The 24,871-nt window shown below is 49.3% G+C and overlaps 1 protein-coding gene across 2 annotated transcripts in view; it reads left to right on the top strand.

The window, feature by feature from the left end:
• LOC139048783 (zinc finger protein 25-like) overlaps window positions 1-24,871 on the top strand; it is a 139,382-nt gene that overhangs the window by 19,961 nt on the left and 94,550 nt on the right. Inside the window, exon 2 of one of the 2 annotated variants that reach the window (XM_070523422.1) lies at window positions 16,062-16,268. The exons of the other annotated variant lie outside the window; for it this stretch is intronic. Within the exon in view, the coding sequence (XP_070379523.1) occupies window positions 16,062-16,268 (207 nt within the window). The remainder of the gene's footprint in view (window positions 1-16,061; window positions 16,269-24,871) is intronic. 2 annotated transcript variants of the gene reach the window in all.

The raw sequence follows: 24,871 nt of genomic DNA, 5'->3' as shown, positions 1-24,871 counted from the left end.
TGAACAGGTTCCAGCATCTTTAGTGCGCTTGGGGCGGCAGAGTGATAAATGACGGCACCATAGTCTAGTCGCGATCGAATGAGGCTTTTATATAGATTCATTAAACACTTCCTGTCACTACCCCACGTAGTCTGGGATAGAAGTTTCATTATGTTCATTGTTTTCAGACATTTTTCTTTAAGATGTTTAATGTGGGGGACGAAAGTCAGTCTGTAGTCAAGTATGACACCTAGAAATTTGTGTTCTTTGTTTACAGGTATCTGTTGTCCACACACTTCTAAGCAGGGATCTGGAACCAGGGCTCTCTTCCTTGTAAACAAAACACAAGAACTCTTGTCAGGATTGATTTTGAATCCATTTTTCTCTGCCCACCCTGACACCTTGTTCAAACCATGCTGTACCTGTCTCTCGCACACTGCGAGGTTACAGGATTTGAAACCTATTTGAATGTCGTCCACATAGACGGAATACAAAATGGCCGGTGGTAAGGAAGTACGAAGTGTTGTCATCTTAACAATAAAGAGTGTGCAACTGAGCACGCCACCCTGGGGTACACCGGTTTCTTGTGCAAAAGGACGTGACAGCACATTGCCTACTTTCACCCTGAAGGTACGATTGGACAAGTAGCTTTTTATTACGTTTAGCATATTACCATGAATTCCCATTTCTGACAAATCTCTCAAGATTCCGTAGCGCCAGGTCGTATCGTACGCCTTCTCCATATCGAGGAATATCGATAAGAAGAACTGTTTGTGTACAAACGCGTCACGAATATGTCCTTCAATACGTACAAGATGGTCGGTTGTGCAGCGCCCTACTCGGAAGCCACACTGAAAGGGATCAAGCAATTTGTTTTGTTCAAGGAAATGTATGAGTCGCCGATTTATCATTTTTTCAAATACCTTACACATGCAGCTTGTGAGGGCTATCGGGCGGTAACTTGCCACTGAAGAAGGGTCTTTCCCTTTTTTCAAAACAGGGACCACAATGGCTTCTTTCCATGCCGTTGGAAGGTACCCTGCATCCCAGATAGTGTTGAAGAGTGTAAGTAGTGTAAGTTGCGTGTCATTGTGTAAGTTTTTGAGCATTTCATACATGATTCTATCGGATCCTGGTGCGGAACTCTTGCATGCGCTCAAGGCCGCTTTCAACTCGGCAGCACTAAAAGGGCAATTGTACGGTTCATTCTGTCGGCATTTATTGGTGAGTGGCTTGCATTCTTCTATGTGTTTATATTTCAGGAATGATTGCGAATAATGATTTGAGCTTGATACACTTTCAAAGTGCTCCCCTAGTGAGTCTGCTTGTTCAAGTAGGGTATCGCCTTGTGTGTTTACCAGGGGGAGCGAATAAGTTTGTCGTCCTTTTATCCTGTTAACCCTGTTCCAGACTTTTGATTCCTGTGTATAAGAGTTGATGCCCGATAAAAACTTTTGCCAGCTTTCTCTTCTGGCCTGACGGCGGGTTCGCCTGCCTTGTGATTTTACTTTTTTAAAGTTAATAAGATTATCCGCAGTGGGGGAGGCGCGTAGCAACCCCCACGCATTGTTCTGATTTTTACGTGCGATCCTACAATCGTCGTTCCACCACGGAACACGCGGTTTGCACGACAGGCCATTTACTTGTGATATACATTTAGATGCGGCATCTATTATGAAGGCTGTAAAATATTCGACAGCAGCGTCAATTTCTAGCGAGGACATCTCATCCCACGAAATACAAGATAGAGTTCGGAATTTTTCCCAGTCGGCAGTGTCAATTTTCCACCTAGGAGCCTGTGGTGGATATTCCTTTACTTCAGGTGTTCTAAGCAGGATTGGGAAGTGGTCGCTTCCATAAGGATTCTTGTTAACTTGCCATTCGAGTTCAGACAGAATTGACGGGGAAACTAGGCTAAGATCAATTGAAGAAAAGGTTCTGTTTGCGAGACAGTAATAAGTGGGTTCCTTCTTATTCAGCAGACACGCACCGGACGAAAAAAGGAATTGTTCAACGAGACGACCTCGCGCATCGATACGAGAGTCTCCCCACAAACTGCTGTGTGCATTGAAATCACCCAGAACAACATAAGGTTCTGGCAATTGATCTATAAAGGATTGGAATTCATGTTTCGTTAATTTGTGATGTGGGGGGATGTAAAGAGAGCTAATAGTGATAAGTTTGTTTAGAAGAACAGCTCGAACCGCCACTGCTTCGAGAGGCGTTTGTAGCTGTAAACGTTGACATGCAATGCTTTTATGGATGACGATGGCAACGCCACCCGATGATGCGACACCATCATCGCGGTCTTTGCGAAAAGTTATGTACTGTCGGAGAAAGTTTGTATGTTATGATTTTAGGTGTGTTTCCTGTAAACACAGCACTTTTGGATTGTGTTGGTGGATGAGCTCTTGTACATCATCAAGGTTTTTCAGAAGACCTCTGACATTCCATTGTATGATTTGTGTATCCATATTTAAAGTCAATTTGTGCTGTGTTTACGGAAACGGAAGTGATGCCTTAGATTACAGAGCTCTTGCGAGGCCCTGTAACCGGGGTTCTGCCTTTTTTGGAGCGTTCGAGGGAGCCTCGCCGCTCCTTGGGCGCTTGGGGCGCCGTGGGGATAGGTGCTGTGTCCATTGCCTCTTGTGAGGCGCTGGACACGCGCTCTTGAGAGCGAGAAGTTTTTCGAGAGAGTCTCACCTCGGAAGGAGAGACCCCTGCGCCCACCATCCCGGAGGTGGATGGGGCTCCCTGCGGGATTTGGCTGCGCCGGCTGTTGCCAGCGCTGGAAGGGACCTGGGAGGTTGAGGCAGCCTCGGCTGCGCCCACCTTCGGGGTCGATGATGCCTTCTCCACGGTTGACGGAGCAGCGCTAGCTGCAACCGCCGCGGGGGCAGATGGCGTGACTGCCGACTCACTGTTTGCGAGTCGGATAGCCGCCGGAGGCCGTTGTGGCGCTGCCCCCTGACGCGCCACTTCGGCAAAGCTTTTCTTTGGCAGGTAAGCTATCCGCCTTCGTGCCTCTTTGAACGATATGTTCTCTTTTACTTTTATGGTTACAATTTCTTTCTCCCTCTTCCAGGAGGGGCACGACCGCGAGTACGCGGCGTGATCCCCGTCACAGTTTACACAGTGGAGAGAGTTATCACAAGCTTCAGTGGCGTGTTCAAGGGCACTGCATTTTGCACATGTTTGGCGGTCCCGGCAGCTCTGCGAACTGTGGCCGAAACGCTGGCATTTGAAGCATCTTAGGGGATTTGGCACATATGGTCTGACGCGGAGCTTGATGTACCCGGCCTCTACAGACTCGGGCAGAATACTTGAACCGAATGTAAGTATCAGGTGCTTCGTTTGAATTTCTTTACCATCCCTTCTTATTTTAATTCTTCGGACATTGACAACATTCTGCTCACTAAAGCCCTCCAGGAGCTCCGCCTCTGTCAGCTGAAGCAGATCGTCATCCGAGACAACGCCGCGGGTGGTGTTCAGAGTGCGGTGTGGAGTTACTGTCAATGGAATATCCCCAAATGATGCTAGACTGGGCAACTTTTCGTATTGTTTCGGATCATGGAGCTCTAACAGGAGATCACCACTTGCCAGCCTTGATACCTTGTAGCCTGGACCAAGGACGTCAGTTAGGGACTTAGAAACTAGAAAGGGGGAAATGGTTCGTACTTGTTTATCAGATTTTTCTGAATGGATCACATGGTAACGTGGAAAGTTTGGTCTCTGACGTCCAAGGAACTGGAAAACTTCATCGGTGCGCCCTCTTTTGTGAGGGCGATCAGGAAGTGGAGGGAAAGAGGTTGCCATAAAGGGATTGAATTTTCGGTAATAACGCCAGCCACCCACCGTGGAGTCCTACAAGGGGACGCTACAGGGACTGTAAGAACATGTCCTGCAACGCCAGCTGTACGTTATCACTATAACCAAATATGAGATAACCTAGGTTGGTTATTCACACAAGGTTAACCCTTGCTGCCTGGAAAAATCGGAAGTAAGCGGAAGCTAGGAGAAGACAGGAAAGATGAAAAGTGAGAGAAAGACGAAGACTAGAGGAAGAGAGAGACAGGAAAAGGCAACTACCGGTTTCCCCCGGGTGGGTCAGTCCGGGGGCGCCGTCTACGTGAAGCCGAGGCCAAAGAGGTGTGTTGCCGCCACCAGGGGGCCGTAAAGGTCCAAACACCCGGCATTGGCTCAACCTCCAGGATCCCCTTTTCCCCGGACACGGCTAAGCCGCGCACGGCTACACGCGGGAGGGTCCAACCCTCATGTGCTCGGGTCCGTGGGGTCGCAACGCACCAAACGCCTGCTTGCGCAGACGCCCCTGCGGGGAGAGTAGGCTATGTCCGAGGCTTCTAAGTCAACGGTATCTGATGTGAACGAAGGTTGTGGGATCGTTGCCCACTTCCTGCAAGTTCTATCCACTTTAATTTCCACTAATTTATCGTTTCTTTATTTCATTTATTAAGCACAGGTAATTTTCCCTATGTTGACCTTGGTGTCAGTGTGTTGGCTTCTCATGATATGACAAATAAAAATCGGGCCCCTCAGTTAACCCCCATCTTCTTGTTTGTTTCAAAAAAGGTGAGTTTTCTTCACCGTAGCAAAACCCCTATGGTAGTGATACCAACATGGTGGAAGCCACTGACACAACTGAGCTCTGGAAGTGCGTCGCTGTTTCTAGCCTCTATATTGCTACTGATGGTGAAACAGGTGATGCTTCAATGGAGGAGCTTCTGAATGCAGATAGAGCTGCCTCGTCTGGCAAAGAGATCTACTACAAGGTGATCATTGTCGCTACGAATGGCGACGTTGCGTGACGACAGCAGCCGCAGTGGCAACGAGGTTGATGATGGCCTAACTTTGTTTTCGACCTTGATCATGCAAAATGCACTGTCATCAATCAAGTCCCTCATTGATTTCGCACACTCTTAAAGATTGCCACCAGTGTATGCACAGCTGCTGGATTTCATTCTGACTGCAGTGGTAAACATGAAACTAGCGCAGAAGCAGGTGGATTTCTGACTATTTCTGACATGCTATAAACAAACATTATATTATTCAAAGCCTACTTTCTACAATGTTTATATTTAGCACAACTGGCACATTTGTGTTCTGAGCTACAAAGGTATGTTTGGCAGGTCTTTTTCTTTGTACAGCAGTCCAGATATAGCAATGATTGGTTGTAAGATTGACCTTTTTGATACTGTCATAACTTCACTGCACTGTAACCCCTATGGCTGAAACAAACCCTCAAATCTTCCTTCATACTTCTGAGGGGCGCTGGCAAGTGCTCCTAGGTCAAGGATCAGTGCACATACTAGTGTCGGGTAAATATCTGAATTTCCGAATAATGATTTTGAATATTGTGCCATTTGATGTTTTCCCTTCAAAATATCTAGTGGTCAACAAGCATTGGGGTTTCTTGTGTGCGCTCATATGCGCGGTTTGATTACGATATTGGTGCGTGCACTGGTTGCCCTGCTGCAAGCGAGTCGAGTGGTGATTCCTTCGATGCCGGCTACTCCCCAAGTGCTGAATTGGAACATATATGTTTTGGTGTATCTACTTTTTAATTATAAGTATATATGCAAGCCCGTTTCTATTCCTGAATAAATAATGCATTTTTACCTATGGAAATTTTTTTTTGTCACTTTATTCTCGCTCTAAGGAAGCTGCGGTAACTTTTTGCAAAATAGGATAGTCTAAAAATTTTAAATCTGCAATAAAATAAACTCGACCCTGAGGGGTCGCATATGGAGAAAAAGACTGAAAGGTTTAAGATGAAGCAAAGTGGTGGTGCATCCGTTCTTTAGAGATGATTGGCTACTTTAATGTCATTCGCAGTCTTATGATTGGTGCACAATTGTTGCTTATGTGTTTTATATGATGAATAATATGAAACGGACCCAGTGGCACATACCATGTGACCCAAGTTGGTGTCAAAGAGTTTCTTTCGATGCGGAACATGCACAGTAACCCAAGTTGGCATGAAAGTCGTCAAGCTGCCCAGTGCGGCTGCGGAGCACCTGACCAAAGCAGCGGTCACACCAGTAAAGTGGAACAGGGTGCTCAGAGTCTCTGGATCTGTACAGGCCGCCACTGGAATTTGAACCTGGCTAGCTCTTTGAGGTATTATGAGGCATTTGCCCAAGATATTGTTATGAATATGTTACGTAGGAAGACACCGACGAAAAGCTATTTACAAGTATATTTACAAGGCAATACGGCGCAGTTACCAAGAGGCAACAGCCCGCGCTAGCTTCCAATCGTCGTCTTCGTCTTCTTCCTGCTCGGCTCTTCGTCATTGGGAATATTACCCCGTAGCACTACCCCCAGCGGCAAAAGCGCCGTCCCGGAGCGACTAAAGGCTGGACTCTGAAGCAGTGTAGTAGCTCTCGTGCCTACTGACGTTCACGACATCACTAGACGCCAGAGTAGATGACGAGGTTGAGCTCACAGGAGCAATTTCATAAGTCACAGGCGTCACCTGGCGCAGCACGCGGTAGGGCCCTGTGTATCGCGAAGTCGGAAAGTCGAACGTGACGACAGGGCGACCACAGGAGCACGAGTGCACCAGGCGAAAACTGTACGTCACGGTGGCGGGCGTTGTACTGACGCTGCTGCGTGGTTTGCGAGTCCGTCAGTCGAGCACGGGCAAGCTGGCGTGCATGATCGGCGAGGGCGATGGCGTCGCACGCATACTCGGTTGTTGAGGTCGCAGCAGGAGGAAGTACCGTGTCAAGGGGCAAGGTCGGTTCGCGACCGTAGAGTAGATAAAATGAAAAAAATCCGGCGGTGTCGTGCCGGGAAGAATTGTAAGCAGTGGCGTAGCTAGGTCGTCTGGCACCCAGGGCCCTTAACTCTGCTGTCACCCCCCCCCCCCCGAGTGTAGTCGAGGAAGGCGAGGATATCGACAATTTTCGGGTGTCTTCAGATGTATATGACACCCCCCCCCTACTGTCCCCGTGCACCCGGGGCCCACGGCCCCCCGGCCCCCCCTGTTGCTACGCCACTGATTGTAAGCAAAGGTGACGTAAGGAAGGGCAACGTCCCAGTCGTGGTGGTCCTTCGAAACGTACTTGGACGGCATGTCGGTAAGAGTACGGTTTAAGCGCTCTGTCAGGCCATTGGTTTGAGGATGGTATGAGGTAGTCAGCTTGTGTTGAATAGAGAAGGAACGCACAATGTCGGCGATAACTTTCGAGAGGAAGTTACGACCACGGTCAGTAAGCAGCTGTCTTGGGGCCCCATGCACTAAGATAATGTCACGCAAGAGAATGTCCGTGACGTCAGTGGCACAGCTGGTAGGTAGAGCCCGCGTGATAGCGTATCGGGTGGCGTAATCAGTTGCGACGGCTACCCATTTGTTCTCAGAGGATGACGTGGGAAAGGGACCGAGGAGGTCTAATCCAACACGAAAAAACGGTTCCACAGGGACGGTGATCGGCTGGAGATGACCGGAAGGTAGCACCTGAGACGTTTTCCGACGCTGGCAGGGATCACAGGCAGCAACATAGCGTCGGACGGAGCGAGCAAGACCAGGCCAATAGAGGCGGCGGCGGACGCGGTCGTACGTGCGCGTTACGCCAAGATGTCCTGCAGTGGGTGCGTCATGCATCTGAAAGAGCACAGTCTGTCGTAGATGTTTTGGCACGACGACAAGAAGATCAGGGCCATCAGGGAGGAAGCTCCTTCGGTACAGAATGCCGCCCTGGAGGACATATCGGCGAACGGATGCGTCGGTAGGTGTAGAGCGCAGACGTTCGGTGAGTACTCGCAGCGATAGGTCTCGGTACTGCTCATCGGCGATGTTAGCAAAGGCAGACACAGAGAAAATGCCGTCGGCGGTACTACTGTCGGCGTCATCAGGCTCGTCTACCGGGTAGCGAGACATGCAGTCAGCGTCCTTGCGTAGTTGGCCAGATTTGTAGGTGACAGAGAACGAATATTCTAGGAGGCGTAAGGCCCAGCGACCAAGTCTTCCTGAAGGGTCTTTCAATGAGCATAACCAACAAAGCGCGTGATGGTCTGTGATAACGGAAAAGGGTCGGCCATATAAGTGTGGGCGGAACTTCGCAACCGCCGAAACTAGGCCCAGACACTCGCGCTCAGTGATGGAATAGTTGCGCTCCCCGGGCGAGAGGAGCCTGCTGGCGTAAGCGATAACACGGTCGTGGCCACGCTGGCGTTGTGCCAGTACTGCGCCAATTCCGTGACCGCTGGCATCAGTACGGACTTCGGTAGGCGCAGAAGGATCGAAATGGGCCAGAACGGGAGGCGTTGTGAGAAGATCCATGAGAAGCGAGAATGCAGAGGCCTCGTTATCGCCCCACTGGAAAGGGGCGTCTTTTTTCAAAAGCTCGGTTAATGGTCGTGCTATGGCCACGAAATTTTTGACGAAACGGCGGAAGTACGAGCAAAGGCCGATGAAGCTGCGCACATCCTTGACACACTTCGGAACAGGGAAGTGCGTAACAGCATGGATCTTGCCTGGGTCCGGTTGCTCTCCGTTCGCGTCAACGAGATGCCCAAGGACGGTAATCTGGCGACGGCCGAATTGGCATTTCGATGCGTTCAGTTGCAGACCGGCGCGACAAAGAACGTCCAGGACTGCTGAGAGGCGCTCGAGGTGCGTAGCGAATGTTGGGGAGAATACTATAACGTCGTCCAAGTAGCACAGGCACATGGACCATTTGAAACCGTGAAGAAGGGAGTCCATCATGCGTTCAAAAGTGGCAGGAGCGTTACATAGGCTGAACGGCATCATTTTGAATTGATAAAGACTGTCGGGTGTTACAAAGGCAGTCTTCCCGCGGTCGAGATCGTCCACAGCAATCTGCCAATAGCCGGAGCGAAGGTCAATAGAGGAGAAATAGCGAGCACCGTGGAGGCAGTCAAGGGCGTCATCAATCCGAGGTAGGGGATACACGTCCTTTTTGGTAACCCTGTTAAGGTGCCGATAATACACGCAAAAGCGCCATGAGCCATCCTTCTTTTTTACCAGCACAACCGGTGACGCCCATGGACTACATGACGGTTCAATAATGTTCTTGGCAAGCATTTTGCGAACTTCGGTGTGAATCACTTGACGCTCAGACGGTGATACTCGATACGGGCGGCGATGAATAGGAGGGGCATCTCCGGTATTAATGCGATGTTTAACAGCTGTTGTTTGGGCCAAAGGACGATCGTTAAAGTAAAAAATATCTTGGTAGGAAATCAGAACGCGGTAGAGCGCACGAGCGGGCTCGGACGGCATTTCGGGTGCAATCATTTTCTGTAAGTTGGCGATGGTACAACTTGCCGACTGCGATGGTAGAGGAGGATCCGTTGAATTGTCGTCTACTGAAATCGATGCTACAGAGTGATCCTCGAATGAGCAAAGTTGGGCCAGAGACATCCCGCGTGGCAGCATTTGTGTCGTCAAGGCAAAATTGACCACTGGCAGGCAGGCACAATTCGCCGTAATAGATAAAATATTATGAGGTAGTGTAATCCCGTGTGTAAGGAGGACGTCTTGCATAGGAGCCACGATGTAATGACCGTCGGGCACTGGTGGGGATGATACGAAGTCAACGTAAGTCAGTGCCGAAGGTGGCAAGCGAACAAAGTCGACGGAACTGAGGCGAGGAAGGTGTTCCTCAGCGGGATCCAGAACAGGCAGGTCGAGGCGGAGAGTACTGGCGGAGCAATCGATGAGAGCAGAATGTGCAGAGAGGAAGTCGAGGCCGAGGATGATGTCGTGGGGACAGTGAGCGATGACTGTGAATAGCACGGTAGTGGAGCGATCGGCGAAGGAGACGCGGGCGGCACACATACCAATTACGGGGGCTGTTCCGCCATCGGCGACACGGACAACAGGCGTCGTGGCAGGCGTGATTATTTTCCTCAGCCGGTTACGAAGATCCGCGCTCATTACCGACAAATGTGCCCCAGTGTCTATTAGAGCTGATACAGGAACACCGTCAACTTGCACGTCAAGAAGGTTCAGATGAGTGGGCAACGTCAGGAGAGGATTTGGCGGCGTAGGCAGTAATGCAGCGTCACCTCGAGGCGCTGCATCGTCTAGTTTTCCGGCTGGGAGCGGCGTCCGAAGGGAGTCGGCGAATAGGAACGACGGGGCTGGGGAGAGCGAGATTGTCGTCGTTGGGGCGAAGGCGAACGAGAATAGGGGCGGTTCGGCGCAGGACAATCGATGGCGGCATTATCTGAGCGGGCAGCATAGGGACGAGAAAGGCCACCTGGGGGGCGAGAGTAGGCAGTATATGTAGACTGGTTCAGCGAACTCCAGCGACTGCGGCAGTGCCGAGAAATGTGCCTAATTCGATGGCAGTGAAAACAAGTTGGCTTGTCGTCTGCAGTGTGCCATTCAGAGGGGTTGCGGAAACGTGGTGGGTAAGAAGGTGCGGGACGGGGTGGAATCGAAGATGCCGGGTGGGGATCAGGGCGATGGGCCGAGCAGATGGTGTGAATACCCATGTTGGTGAACTCCTGGCGGACAACTGCCTGGATCAGGGAAACAGTGACTGCAGGTGCATTGGAGGGGCTGGAGTCGAACGCAGCCGGATAGGCGGCCTCGATCTCACGCCGGACAATCCTGGTAACATCGCCAGTGTTGTTGGGACGAGGAGCGTCGGCACAGGAAGATGTCGCTGGGGTGTTGGGCAGACGGGCAAACTGTTGGTCGATACGTCGGCTTTTAGCGCATTCCAGGCGGCGGCACTCCTTTATAACTGCATCCACCGTCGCGACGTTGTTAAATACGAGCAAGTTGAAGGCGTCATCGGCAATGCCTTTGAGGATGTGGGAGACCTTGTCGGACTCAGTCATGTGTGCGTCAACTTTGCGGCATAGAGCCAAGACGTCCTGAATGTACGTGACGTAGGGCTCCGTTGACGTCTGCACACGACCGGAAAGCGCCTTCTGCGCGGCAAGTTGGTGACCGTAGGGGTTGCCGAACAAGTCTCAAAGCTTTTGCTTAAGCGAATCCCAACTGGTCAGCTCATCTTCGTGCGTCCGATACCAAACTCGAGGTGTGCCATCGAGGTAAAAGACGACGTTGGCGAGCATGATAGTTGGGTCCCACCGGTTATTGTGGCTGACGTGTTCGTAAAGGCTGATCTAGTCCTCGACGTCTTCCCCATCTTCTGCCGAGAATACACCAGGATCACGGGGAGCGGAGAGGGTGATGTAGGTCGTCGAAGTGGCAGCAGGTGTCGGAGCCGGTGGAGTCGGGTTGGCGTCGCCGGGAGCCATGGAGGTAGGCTCGACGTACCGTCCACTGCGAAGCTCCGTGACGAGGTACAGGGAACGTCCACCTCCACCAAATATGTTACATAGGAAGACACCGACGAAAAGCTATTTACAAGCGTATTTACAAGGAAATACGCCGCAGTTCACCAAGAGGCAACAGCCCGCGCTAGCTTCCAATCATCGTCTTCGTCTTCTTCCTGCTCGGCTCTTCGTCATTGGGAATACTACCCTGTAGCAATATCATTGGCTGTAGTGAGGTTTCAAAAACAGGAAGCTTATACAGAGCTGAGTAATGGCCACGTCCTCTGCTTCAGAGGTCTTCAAGATAAGTGGGAATATAGGATAGGGCTTCTGATTCATAAGGACATAGTGGGCAACATTCATGAATTTGACAGTATTGACATGCATGTAAATAGTTTGTTTTTGACGAAAATTTTTTACGGGCCAATCTCTGTTACAGTGTTGTCACTCAGATTAAGAGACACCTTTCTGTATTAGATATCTAGTGTTATCGCTGACTCTATCCGTTGTCTCTTGTCATTGAACCTGGTATAAGCAGATAGTATGTGTGACATGAATTGTGTAGTACTTTCTGGAAGCCATGAAAGCGCCAGCGATTACGGTGGAACCTTCAACGAGTCATTTATGAAAGCTGATTTTCTTGATCCAGAGATTATCTTTCGACAATCGATGAGTCTGCTTGCTGCTATCATTGTGTTGAGTGTTACTTGTCTTGCTGGGTACAGGTTTGTGCAATGCGTTGTGCCACTTTAGTTGTTCACCGTCACTACAACGTCATTAGTTGGACTACACCAATAGCTTTAAAATGTATCAGATGGAAAAGTGTCTGAGATACGTTCTGCCATCATAAGCCTTCCACAAAAATGAGGTTGCCCTGCTTTCAAGTATTCATAATAACTGAACCGAACGGCTTATTTTATGTTCCAGGGCTATTCATTTTAAAGTGCCCCTGTTCTTATTATATTGCTACGGGGTATATTCCCACTAACGAAGAGCCGAGCGGGAAGAAGACGAAGACGACGATTGGAGGCTAGCGCGGGCTGTTGCCTCTTGGTCAACTCCGGCGTATTGCCTTGTAAATATACTTGTAAATAGCTTTTCGTCGGTGTCTTCCTACGTAACATATTTGGTGGAGGTGCGGGGTAGAATCGAAGATGCCGGGTGGGGATCAGGGCGATGGGCCGAGCAGATGGTGTGAATACCCATGTTGGCGAACTCCTGGCGGACAACTGCCTGGATCAGGGAAACAGTGACAGCGGGTGCATTGGAGGGGCTGTGTGCCGCCCGCGTCTCCTTCGCCGATCGCTCCACTACTGTGCTATTCACAGTCATCGCTCACTGTCCCCACGACATCATCCTCGGCCTCGACTTCCTCTCCGCACATTCTGCTCTCATCGATTGCTCCGCCGGTACTCTCCGCCTCGACCTGCCTGTTCTGGATGCCGCTGAACAACCCCTTCCTCGCCTCAGTTCCGTCGACTTCGTTCGCTTGCCACCTTCGGCACTGACTTACGTTGACTTCGTGTCATCCCCACCAGTGCCCGACGGTCACTACTTCGCGGCTCCTATGCAAGACGTCCTCCTTACACACGGGATCACACTACCTCATACTATTTTATCTATTACGGCGAATTGCGTCTGCCTGCCAGTGGTCAATTTTGCCTTGACGACACAAGTGCTGCCACGCGGGATGTCTCTGGCCCAACTTTGCTCATTCGAGGATCACTCCGCAGCATCGATTTCAGTAGACGACAATTCAACCAATCCTCCTCTACCATCGCAGTCGGCAGCTTGTACCATCGCCAACTTCCAGAAAATGATTGCACCCGACTTGCCGTCCGAGCACGCTCGTGCGCTCTACCGCGTTCTGACTTCCTACCAAGATATTTTTGACTTTAACGATCGTCCTTTGGCCCAAACAACAGCTGTTAAACATCGCATTAATACCGGAGATGCCCCTCCTATTCATCGCCGCCCGTATCGAGTATCACCGGCTGAGCGTCAAGTTATTCACACCGAAGTTCGCAAAATGCTTGCCAAGAACATTAGTGAACCGTCCTGTAGTCCATGGGCGTCACCGGTTGTGCTGGTAAAATAGAAGGATGGCTCACGGCGCTTTTGCGTGGATTATCGGCACCTTAACAGGGTTACCAAAAAGGACGTGTATCCCCTACCTCGGATTGATGACGCCCTTGACTGCCTCCACGGTGCTCGCTATTTCTCCTCCATTGACCTTCGCTCCGGCTATTGGCAGATTGCCGTGGACGATTTCGACCGCGAGAAGACTGCCTTTGTAACACCCGACGGTCTTTATCAATTCAAGGTGATGCCGTTCGGCCTATGTAACGCTCCTGCCACTTTTGAACGCATGATGGACTCCCTTCTTCACGGTTTCAAATGGTCCACGTGCCTGTGCTACTTGGACGACGTTATAGTTTTCTCCCCAACATTCGCTACGCACCTCGAGCGCCTCTCAGCAGTCCTGGACGTTTTTCGGCGAGCCGGTCTGCAACTCAACGCATCGAAGTGCCAATTCGGCCGTCGCCAGATTACCGTCCTTGGACATCTCGTTGACGCGAACGGAGTGCAACCGGACCCAGGCAAGATCCATGCTGTTACGCACTTCCCTGTTCCGAAGTGTGTCAAGGATGTGCGCAGCTTCATCGGCCTTTGCTCGTACTTCCGCCGTTTCGTCAAAAATTTCGTGGCCATAGCACGACCATTAACCGAGCTTTTGAAAAAAGACGCCCCTTTCCAGTGGGGCGATAACGAGGCCTCTGCATTCTCGCTTCTCATGGATCTTCTCACAACGCCTCCCGTTCTGGCCCATTTCGATCCTTCTGCGCCTACCGAAGTCCGTACTGATGCCAGCGGTCACGGAATTGGCGCAGTACTGGCACAACGCCAGCGTGGCCACGACCGTGTTATCGCTTACGCCAGCAGGCTCCTCTCGCCCGCGGAGCGCAACTATTCCATCACTGAGCGTGAGTGTCTGGCCCTAGTTTGGGCGGTTGCGAAGTTCCGCCCATACTTATATGGCCGACCCTTTTCCGTTATCACAGACCATCACGCGCTTTGTTGGTTATGCTCATTGAAAGACCCTTCAGGAAGACTTGGTCGCTGGGCCTTACGCCTCCAAGAATATTCGTTCTCTCTCATCTACAAATCTGGCCGACTACACAAGGACGCTGACTGCCTGTCTCGCTACCCGGTAGACGAACCTGACGACGCCGACAGTAGTACCGCCGACGGCATTTTCTCTGTGTCTGCCTTCGATAACATCGCCGATGAGCAGTACCGGGACCTATCGCTGCGAGTACTCATCGAGCGTCTGCGCTCTACACCTACCGACGCATCCGTTCGCCGATATGTCCTCCAGGCCGGCATTCTGTACCGACGGAGCTTCCTCCCTGATGGCCCTGATCTTCTTCTTGTCGTGCCAAAACATCTACGACAGACTGTGCTCTTTCAGATGCATGACGCACCCACTGCAGGACATCTTGGCGTAACCCGCACGTACGACCGCGTCCGCCGCCGCTTCTATTGGCCTGGTCTTGCTCGCTCTGTCCGACGCTATGTTGCTGCGTGTGATCCCTGCCAGCGTCGGAAAACGCCTCAGGTGCTACCTTCCGGTCATCTCCAGCCGATCACCGTCCCTGTGGAACCGTTTTTTCGTGTTGGATTAGACCTCCTCGGTCCCTTTCCCACGTCATCCTCTGAGAACAAATGGGTCGCCGTCGCAACTGATTACGCCACCCGATACGCTATCACGCGGGCTCTACCTACCAGTTGCGCCACTGACGTCGCGGACTTTCTCTTGCGTGACATTATCTTAGTGCATGGCGCCCCGCGACAGCTGCTTACTGACCGTGGTCGTAACTTCCTCTCGAAAGTTATCGCCGACATTGTGCGTTCCTGCTCTATTCAACACAAGCTGACTACCTCATACCATCCTCAAACCAATGGCCTGACCGAGCGCTTAAACCGTACTCTTACCGACATGCTGTCCAAGTACGTTTCGAAGGACCACCACGACTGGGACGTTGCCCTTCCTTACGTCACCTTTGCTTACAATTCTTCCCGGCACGACACCGCCGGATTTTCTCCATTTTATCTACTCTACGGTCGCGAACCGACCTTGCCCCTTGACACGGTACTTCCTCCTGCTGCGACCTCAACAACCGAGTATGCGCGCGACGCCATCGCCCTCGCCGATCATGCACGCCAGCTTGCCCGTGCTCGACTGACCGACTCGCAAACCACGCAGCAGCGTCAGTACAACGCCCGCCACCGTGACGTACAGTTTTCGCCTGGTGCACTCGTGCTCCTGTGGTCGCCCTGTCGTCGCGTTGGACTTTCCGAAAAGCTCCTTTCGCGATACACAGGACCCTACCGCGTGCTGCGCCAGGTGACGCCTGTCACTTATGAAATTGCTCCTGTGAGCTCAACCTCCTCATCTACTCTGGCGTCTAGTGATGTCGTGCACGTCAGTAGGCTCAAGCGCTACTACACTGCTTCAGAGTCCAGCCTTTAGTCGCTCCGGGACGGCGCTTTTGCCGCCGGGGGTAGTGCTACGGGGTATATTCCCACTAACGAAGAGCCGAGCGGGAAGAAGACGAAGACGACGATTGGAGGCTAGCGCGGGCTGTTGCCTCTTGGTCAACTCCGGCGTATTGCCTTGTAAATATACTTGTAAATAGCTTTTCGTCGGTGTCTTCCTACGTAACAATATTGTTGTATTTACCTCTTGTTCTTAGTGCTGTCACAGAACTGCAATCATCCCAATTATTTTTTTGCAGGCCTCACAAATGCAATGAGCCTAGGTGAAAGTATTGCTGCCAAAACGGAATGCCTCGTCCCTTCCAAGGTCGTTGGGCAGGTCGAGGTTGGCATGCAGTTCAGCTTGCCTCTGGCTGACAAGTCTGTCGGGTGCTCCTTCAAAGCATGGAGCGTGTCGAGCAGCATGCAGACTATAAAGACTATGGATCATTTAAGCTCCACCTCAGGCAGGCAGTGACCGGCACCTCTGTTACTTTTGCTTGATTGTGCGAGTGCGTGCAATGGCCAAGTCTCCAAGTCTGCTTAGCTTGGTACGACTTGCTCAAGTGTGTGACATTCTGCTGCCGAGGACAAATTACCTAGTTTGTGATTCTTGTCTGAATACTGATTGGAGCAAAATGCAAAAATACTTCTCTACTGAACACTTTCAAGCACCTCAGATGGTATATTTAATCCAGAGCACACTTGCCCTGATGCCTGTAGTAGTAGCCCTTACATTGTTTTACGATAACGTTAACCCCAGTGACCCTCTTAGTGAGGCCTAAATCTAGGTGTAAGAATGTGAGTCGACCCTTATGTTTGAGGTGAATAATATTGAAACAACAAATTTTAAATGCTCTAACTACAAGTATACTTCATTTTGGTATAGCAATATAATTGACTGAGAGGGACAAAAACCGCATTGAACTGTCAGAACTGTCATTCAGAACTCTGTCATCAGGCATTGAGCAGCATGTACTGGGCACCTGTTGTGTATGCCAGGAATTACTTCAGTCGACTTGTAGGCATCTTTAGGTGACTGCTGGCCATACACTTGTTTTGATGCTCTCCCATCGATAGCAGCTTCAGGTATTTTGTCCAGTGTTTGCAGACTGCAGTGGCTGACGGGACATCTTCCATATCACTAGTTTGTCCCAGCGGATAGTTATTCTTCCCCAGCACTCTTGTTACAATGTTCATCCACTTTTGCTGATGCAAAATGTCAATCCTTTTTCCTTTGCGAAACGAGACACTAGTGAGTAATTCAATTGCATTTGCAATGAATTGAAGCTTCGCATGGCACTCGCAAAACAAATTCAATCACAATGTCTTTAAGTTCACCATCAACAGGGTAGCCATTGCATAAGAAAACTTACAGGAAAAATTGACAGTTGCACTGTTTTACTTTCTATTCAGAGAATGCACGGCTACAATCCTGCTGTAGAATACCACCTATTTTATCACATTATTTTCAAATGCAGTTTTTAAGTTAAGCCCTGACATGTTGGCATGTTTGCCATAATAACGACAAAAACGATGATGCTGTCTCAATTTTTTTACAACTACAAACAAGAAACCTTTATTTTGTTTTACAGTATACTACATGGCAAACAGAAAGATTGTGCCAAAGGTATCTTGCAACACATGCCCAAGACCCAACCTCTCCTTGGCAACACTGTGAAACGCCGTCTACTTGTAGAACGCTGAGCTGCTGCATTGTTGTATCGGTGCGTTCCTCTTCCTGGGCAATTTCCATTGCTTTCTTGATGGTAACAAACGCTCCAAGTTCAATGAAGCGGCGGCGATACTGATGCAACTGCAAGCCGCAAAGGACTTGGTCTTGAACCATGAGGTCGGTAGCGGTGCCAAACTTACCCGATTTGGCGATTTTATTTTGTTATAGCGCAAGCTTGACGAGGACAAAAGAAGGCACATCTGACACACACAGCGCTACTTTCAACAACAGGTTTATTTCTCGTTCTCGTCGCTCTATATACACCCTTGACCCGTCATACACCACGTGTAACATTTTTGGAAAAATAAACAAAAGATATAAACTGGGAACCACATGTAGGCAGTTTCTTGATTCACATATTCAAAGACATGCACACGTTCAACACGAACAAAGATAATTCAGCTCTTTTGATGATAATGAAACGGAAGTCTTACTGACGCATGCATCGCCGAATGTTGCTATGTGTATGGCTTCTATTATCAAGCGCGTCATTTCACACCTGCTTCTACTCATGATCACTGTTTCTTTAAATCTTGGTTTGCACTTGCATCTCTGGCAATGGATGGCAAGAAAGCCGTCAGCGGCCACGTTGTTAACTTTGTTACTATGTTCTCGTAGCCTGTCATTTATGCATCTACCTGTTTGACCGATGTAGGATTGTCCACAGCGTAGAGGAATACGGTATACCACGCCGGCAATGCAATCAATGAATTTGTTTTTATTTTCTTTTTCACATGCGCTACGTGGGATTCTTTCCGGCCTTGTGGTTTTACAGAGGCTGACCAATTTATTAGGTGCCGAAAACACAACGTTAAAGCCGATCCTTCCAGCAATCTTTTTTATTCTATGGGAGAATCCGTGTATGTAGGGGGTGACGGCAGCCTTTCCTTTGTTTATGTCAGTGCTCGACACGTGCACCTGCTCCGAACTGCTTTGCTGCGCCTTCTTAAGCAGTCCTGCGACTGACACAAGCACGTGGCTCGGGTAACCAGCGCAGCTTAAACGCGAGGCTTGCCGTTCGAAGCTATTGTACATTAGGTGTTGGCATGATTTTTTCAGTGCTTCGAGCCGTTGAACATCTTGAAAGGAATCTGTAGTTGGCTCCGCAGGACTCTGTACTCTGCGTTTGAAATAGATGCGACTGCAAAATTCGTCCTCTTCTTAACGAAAGTGCTTGTTGAGCACTTGAAGCACCGCTTCGTATACGTCAATTGCCTTGGAGTCCCCTGTCCCTTCGTTGGCTCCGGCCTGCATCTCAGCCTCGATGAGGTTGTAGTGAATACTGACGCCTTCCACCCCCAGTGTGTTGAGGAGGGCCTTCTTGTGGTCCGGCGTAGCGGGCTTGGCGTCGGCGTCGACGTATGCCTGCAAAACAGGTCGCCATTTGAGCCAAGCAATAGCTGGTACCCCGGGACATGACAAGAAGGGGGGGGGGGGCAAATTGCTGCAATCAAGCTGAAGTAGTAGGAGGTAGGTTTGAGGCATGTAGACTGCTGCAGACGCTGCAGTAGTGTGGAAGGTCAAGCAAATGACGTCACAGTCGCGTCAAAAAGCAGAAAGTGCAGAACTACTGCTTGCAAGGTGGGCAGCGGAAGTAGAAGATGCGGTGAAGAAGCATGTTGGGAGTCGTTACTCACATGTAGGCGCAATGTATGTGGATTATCCTCGACGCCAATGTTATGTCACGAATGACAACAGAACGTGTGCGCTGGTGCAGCGCTAGTAGCGTTGGATCCGGCATCCGCGGCAGCAGAATTGCAGAATCGTCAATACTTGTGGGCATTGTGGAAGCAGTTGGCAATGTGCAGCCGCACAGAAAGTTGATTCTCGTCGCCAATGTTACATCGGTGTAGCCGCCATGATCGCCATGCATTGGGCACACTGGGACGGCGGCCTGAAGAGAGACACGGACGCAGCCGGAGACCGAGGTTGAGAGCCAGTTTATTGAAAGTGCCGCACCTTAAATAGGCTCAGCGTGGCTATCACAGCGGCCCCTGAGGGCGAGTAAGTTTCGGTCTCGAAACTGAAACCCCGATGTAACAGGTACCTGCTTTGGCAGCTGGTACGCCAGTATTATGTCTGGTGAGATCTTAATAAAACAAGGAAAGGTTGTGTTGTCTGTTGTTTCTTCACCACATGGTTTCAGTGATAAACCTTGTGGGATAGGAAAAGGCAGGTACATTTGCGACATTATGACATATGGCAGATTCAGTTTTTTTTTTCATGCATGTCACAATGGAATGGCGGCAATAGTAGTTAGATAAAATAAAGCCAACTGCTCGATTTTCACTCGCTTAAGTGCCAGTTTGAGTGATGTTCAATTTTTATCCCAAATGGTAGATGTGTACATATTCCAGATTTGAGCAAACTAGGGGTTCGTAGAGTGTCAGTCTTTGCAGAAGAGGCGGAAAAACTACAACCAAGATATTTTATTGTGCGATTAGCATTTGTAGTGAAACAATTATGATGCATATTCCCAGACAGATCATTAGTTACGCGAAGGTCAAGATATTTCTGGGTGTTAACTGATGATAGCAAAGTGTTATTCAGTCTGTATCTATACTCATTCCCATTTTTCACAATAGGTGATAAGCACATTGTTTTACACTTCTCAGTGTAACATTTTATTATCCATTTGGTACACCAGTGACACATGTGGAGATTCCTTTGCCCTTTATATATGAATCACTAGGGCTAGCAGGGTGTCTACCAACCGGGAAAACCGGGAATTCTCAGAGAATTGGAAGTCTGGAAAAACTCAGGGAAAACTCGGGGAATTAGTGCTTCTATCAGGGAAAATTTTCTGTAACTTTATTGAAAGGGAACGAAAGTCGTGTTAAAGCTGGCTACAGTAAAAGAGGAATCGCAACGAATCGTCATTGGCGCCATGTCATCGGCCCGATGTATTGCCAAAGTAGTTAACGACCAATTTTCCTGACGCTTTTACGGACATACCCGATAATTTGCACGGCTTTGCGGCACCACCACGTACTCCATATAGTCAATGTATATTGCCCTGACTGCAGGTCTGAAACGGCAATAATAAAGCCGCCACCCAGTGGCGTAGCTAGGTCGTCTGGCACCCGGGGCCCTTAGCTCTTCTCACCCCCCCCCCTCCCCGGGTGTAGTCGAGGGAGGCGAGGATATCGACAATTTTCGGGTGTCTTCAGACGTATATGACACCCCCCCCCCCCCTACTGGCCCCGTGCACCCGGGGACCACGGCCCCCCGGCCCCCCCTGTTGCTACGCCACTGCCGCCACCGCTGCGATTTTGATTATCTCGCCGCCTCGAACTGGCACTATCGTACGGAGATCCGCCGGTAGCCATAGCCACCACCACGGCAACATTAGACTAGCTGCTTCTACATTTGCTGTTAAGCTCCTTGCCGTGCGGTCATCATCATCATCAGCCTGATTGCGCCCACTGCAGGGCAAAGGCCTCTCCCATACTTCCCCAACCCCGGTCATGTACTAATTGTGGCCATGCCGTCCCTGCAAACTTCTTTATCTCATCCGCCCACCTAACTTTCTGCCGCCCCCTGCTACGCTTCCCTTCCCTTGGGATCCAGTCCGTAACCCTTAATGACCATCGGTTATCCTCCCTCCTCATTACATGTCCTGCCCATGCCCATTTCTTTTTCTTGATTTCAACTAAGATGTCATTAGCTCGCGTTTGTTCCCTCACCCAATGTGCTCTTTTCTTATCCCTTAACGTTACACCTATCATTATTCTTTTCATAGCTCGTTGGGTCGTCCTCAATTTGAGTAGCGCCCTTTTCGTAAGCCTCCAGGTTTCTGCCCCGTAGGTGAGTACTGGTAAGACGCAGCTATTATACACTTTCCTCTTGAGGGATAATGGCAACCTGCTGTTCATGATCTGAGAATGCCTGCCAAACGCACCCCAGCCCATTCTTATTCTTCTGATTATTTCTAGCTCATGATCCGGATCTGCCGTCACTACCTGCCCTAAGTAGATGTATTCCTTTACTACTTCCAGTGCCTCGCTACCTATTGTAAATTGCTGTTCTCTTCCGAGACTGTTAAACATTACTTTAGTTTTCTGCATATTAATTTTTAAACCCACTCTTCTGCTTTGCCTCTCCAGGTCAGTGAGCATGCCTTGCAATTGGTCCCCTGAGTTACTAAGCAAGGCAATATCATCAGCGAATCGCAAGTTACTAAGGTATTCTCCATTAACTTTTATCCCCAATTATTCCCAATCTAGGTCTCTGAATACCTCCTGTAAACACGCGGTGAATAGCATTGGAGAGATCGTATCTCCCTGCCTGACGCCTTTCTTTATTCGGATTTTGTTGCTTTCTTTATGGAGGACTATGGTGGCTGTGGAGCCGCTGTAGATATCTTTCAGTATTTTTACATATGGCTCGTCTACACCCTGATTCCGTAATGCCTCCATGACCGCTGAGGTTTCGACAGAATCAAACGCTTTCTCGTAATCAATGAAAGCTATATATAAGGGTTGGTTATATTCCGCACATTTCTCTATCGCCTGATTGATAGTGTGAATATGATCTATTGTTGAGTAGCCTTTACGGAATCCTGCCTGGTCCTTTGCTTGACAGAAGTCTAAGGTGTTCCTGATTCTCTTTGCGATTACCTTAGTGAATAGTTTTTAGGCAACGGACGGTAAGCTGATCGGTCTATAATTTTTCAAGTCTTTGGCGTCCCTTTTCGTATGGATTAGGACAATGTTAGCGTTCTTCCAAGATTCCGGTACGCTCGAGGTCATGAGGCATTGCGTATACAGGGTGGCCAGTTTCTCTAGAACAATCTGCCCACCATCCTTGAACAAATCTGCTGTTACCTGATCCTCCCCAGCTGCCTTCCCCCTTTGCATATTTCCTAAGGCTTTCTTTACTTCTTCCGGTGTTACCTTTGGGATTTCGAATTCCTCTAGACTATTTTCTCTTCCATTATTGTCGTGCGTGCCACTGGTACTGTATAAATCTCTATAGAACTCCTCAGCCACTTGAACTATCTCACCCATATTAGTTATGATATTGCCGGCTTTGTCTCTTAACGCATACATCTGATTCTTGCCAATTCCTAGTTTCTCCTTCACTGTTTTTAGGCTTCCTCCGTTCCTCAGAGCATGTTCAATTCTATCCATATTATACTTCCTGATGTCAGCTGTCTTACGCTTGTTGATTAATTTCGAAAGTTCTGCCAGTTCTATTCTAGCTGTAGGGTTAGAGGCTTTCATACATTGGCGTTTCTTGATCAGATCTTTCGTCTCCTGTGATAGTTTAGTGGTATCCTGCCTAATGAAGTTGCCACCGACTTCCATTGCACATTCCTTAATGATGCCCACAAGATTGTTGTTCATTGCTTCAACACTAACTTCCTCTTCCTGAGTTAAAGACGAGTACCTGTTCTTTAGCTTGATCTGGAATTCCTCTATTTTCCCTCTTACTACTAACTCATTGATCGGCTTCTTATGTACCAGTTTCTTCCGTTCCCTTCTCAGGTCTAGGCTAATTCGAGTTCTTACCATCCTGTGCTCACTGCAGCGCACCTTGCCGAGCACGTCCACATCTTGTATGATGCCAGGGTTAGCGTAGAGTATGAAGTCTATTTCATTTCTAGTCTCGCCGTTCGGGCTCCTCCACATCCACTTGCGGCTATCCCGCTTGCGGAAGAAGGTGTTCATTATCCTCATAATATTCTGTTCCGCAAACTCTACTAATAACTCTCCCCTGTTATACCTAGTGCATATGCCATATTCCCCCACTGCTTTGTCTCCAGCCTGCTTCTTGCCTCCCTTGGCATTAAAGTCGCCTATTAGTATAGTGTATTTGGTTTTCACTCTACCCATCGCCGATTCCACATCTTCATAGAAGCTTTCGACTTCCTGGTCATCATGACTGGATGTAGGGGCGTAGACCTGTACAATCTTCATTCTGTACCTCTTATTAAGTTTTACAACAAGACGTGCCACCCTCTCGTTAATGCTATAGAATTCCTGTATGTTACCAGCTATATTCTTATTAATCAGGAATCCGACTCCTAGTTCCCTTCTCTCCGCTAAGCCCCGGTAGCGCAGGACGTGCCCGCTTTTTAGCACTGTATATGCTTCTTTTGGCCTCCTAACTTCACTGAGCCCTATTATATCCCATTTACTGCCCCCTAATTCCTCCAATAGCACTGCTAGACTCGCTTCACTAGATAACGTTGTAGCGTTAAACGTTGCCAGGTTCATATTCCAATGGTGGCCTGTCCGGAGCCAGTGATTCTTAGCACCCTCTGCTACGTCGCAGGTCTGACCGCCGCCGCGGTCAGTTGCTGCGCAGCTGCTGAGAACTGAGGGCCGGGGTTTGATTGTTGTGTTCATATAGGAGGTTGTGGCCAAGTACTGCACCAGGGTGGCCAATCCTGCTCTGGTGAGGGAGTGCGTTACCGGTTCTGGTCACCGGGATCAGGCCACACTCCAGGCCTGTTTATGCAATTTTATCAACACGCGGATTTTTTTTAATCCGGTGGAAAATTGCCGGCACCGGGATTCGAACCACGGACCTCTTGCACGCGAGGCGGTTGTTCTACCTCTACGCCACCGCTGCACCCCGTTCACATATACTGTACGTATATCGCTACGTACCGCTAAATCCCCTTTATCACAGTGGGTAGTTTGTGCCTCCGCCCATCAGTAAAAATACCCAACTTATCTGCGTGTACCGGAATACCAGACATGCTTGGCGCGGCACAGACCACTTGGAACACGTGCTGCTTGGATTGCTCTCGCTTGGAATCAAGGGCCAAGTTGCTAGCACTGAGGTTGAAGAGACTTCGCACGCTGGCTCTAAGGCCGCGGAAGTAGACGACACGACGTCACATCATGACACATAGCCATTGAAGGCGGAGCTTAGCCCCAATCACTCTGTTAACGAGTTCAGGAGAAAAAATATGGCTATGAAGAAGGGTAACTTGTAATCCTCCCTAACTCTCTTAATACGAGATGCTTCACTTACATTATGGCACGAATGTTTTACTGTAGCTGTAGCTTACAAATGTACAAAATTTGTCCAAATCATATCAGAGACCCTTTAAGTATAAAATGCATGAAAAAATGAAATTTCATGCATTTTCACAATAAAAGAAAGGGAGAGACATGCCACTTGTGATTACATATGACATATCAGCAATACCATTCATACCACATACATTACACCTGCTTCATCCAGGCTTACATCCATGCTTCATGCATTAATAATTTAGCCTTAACCCTTTCGTTACATCTATTGAAATCTATTACTGGTGACCAACAATTTTAATCACCTATTTCAGCGCGCCAAAACTGTTCCTTAGATACATAACAT

Source organism: Dermacentor albipictus, chromosome 8 (assembly GCF_038994185.2).
Source record: "Dermacentor albipictus isolate Rhodes 1998 colony chromosome 8, USDA_Dalb.pri_finalv2, whole genome shotgun sequence".
Classification (NCBI taxonomy): domain Eukaryota; kingdom Metazoa; phylum Arthropoda; class Arachnida; order Ixodida; family Ixodidae; genus Dermacentor; species Dermacentor albipictus.
The sequence above is the reverse complement of the archived record's forward strand: the minus strand, read 5'-3'. Positions and strand labels throughout refer to the sequence as shown.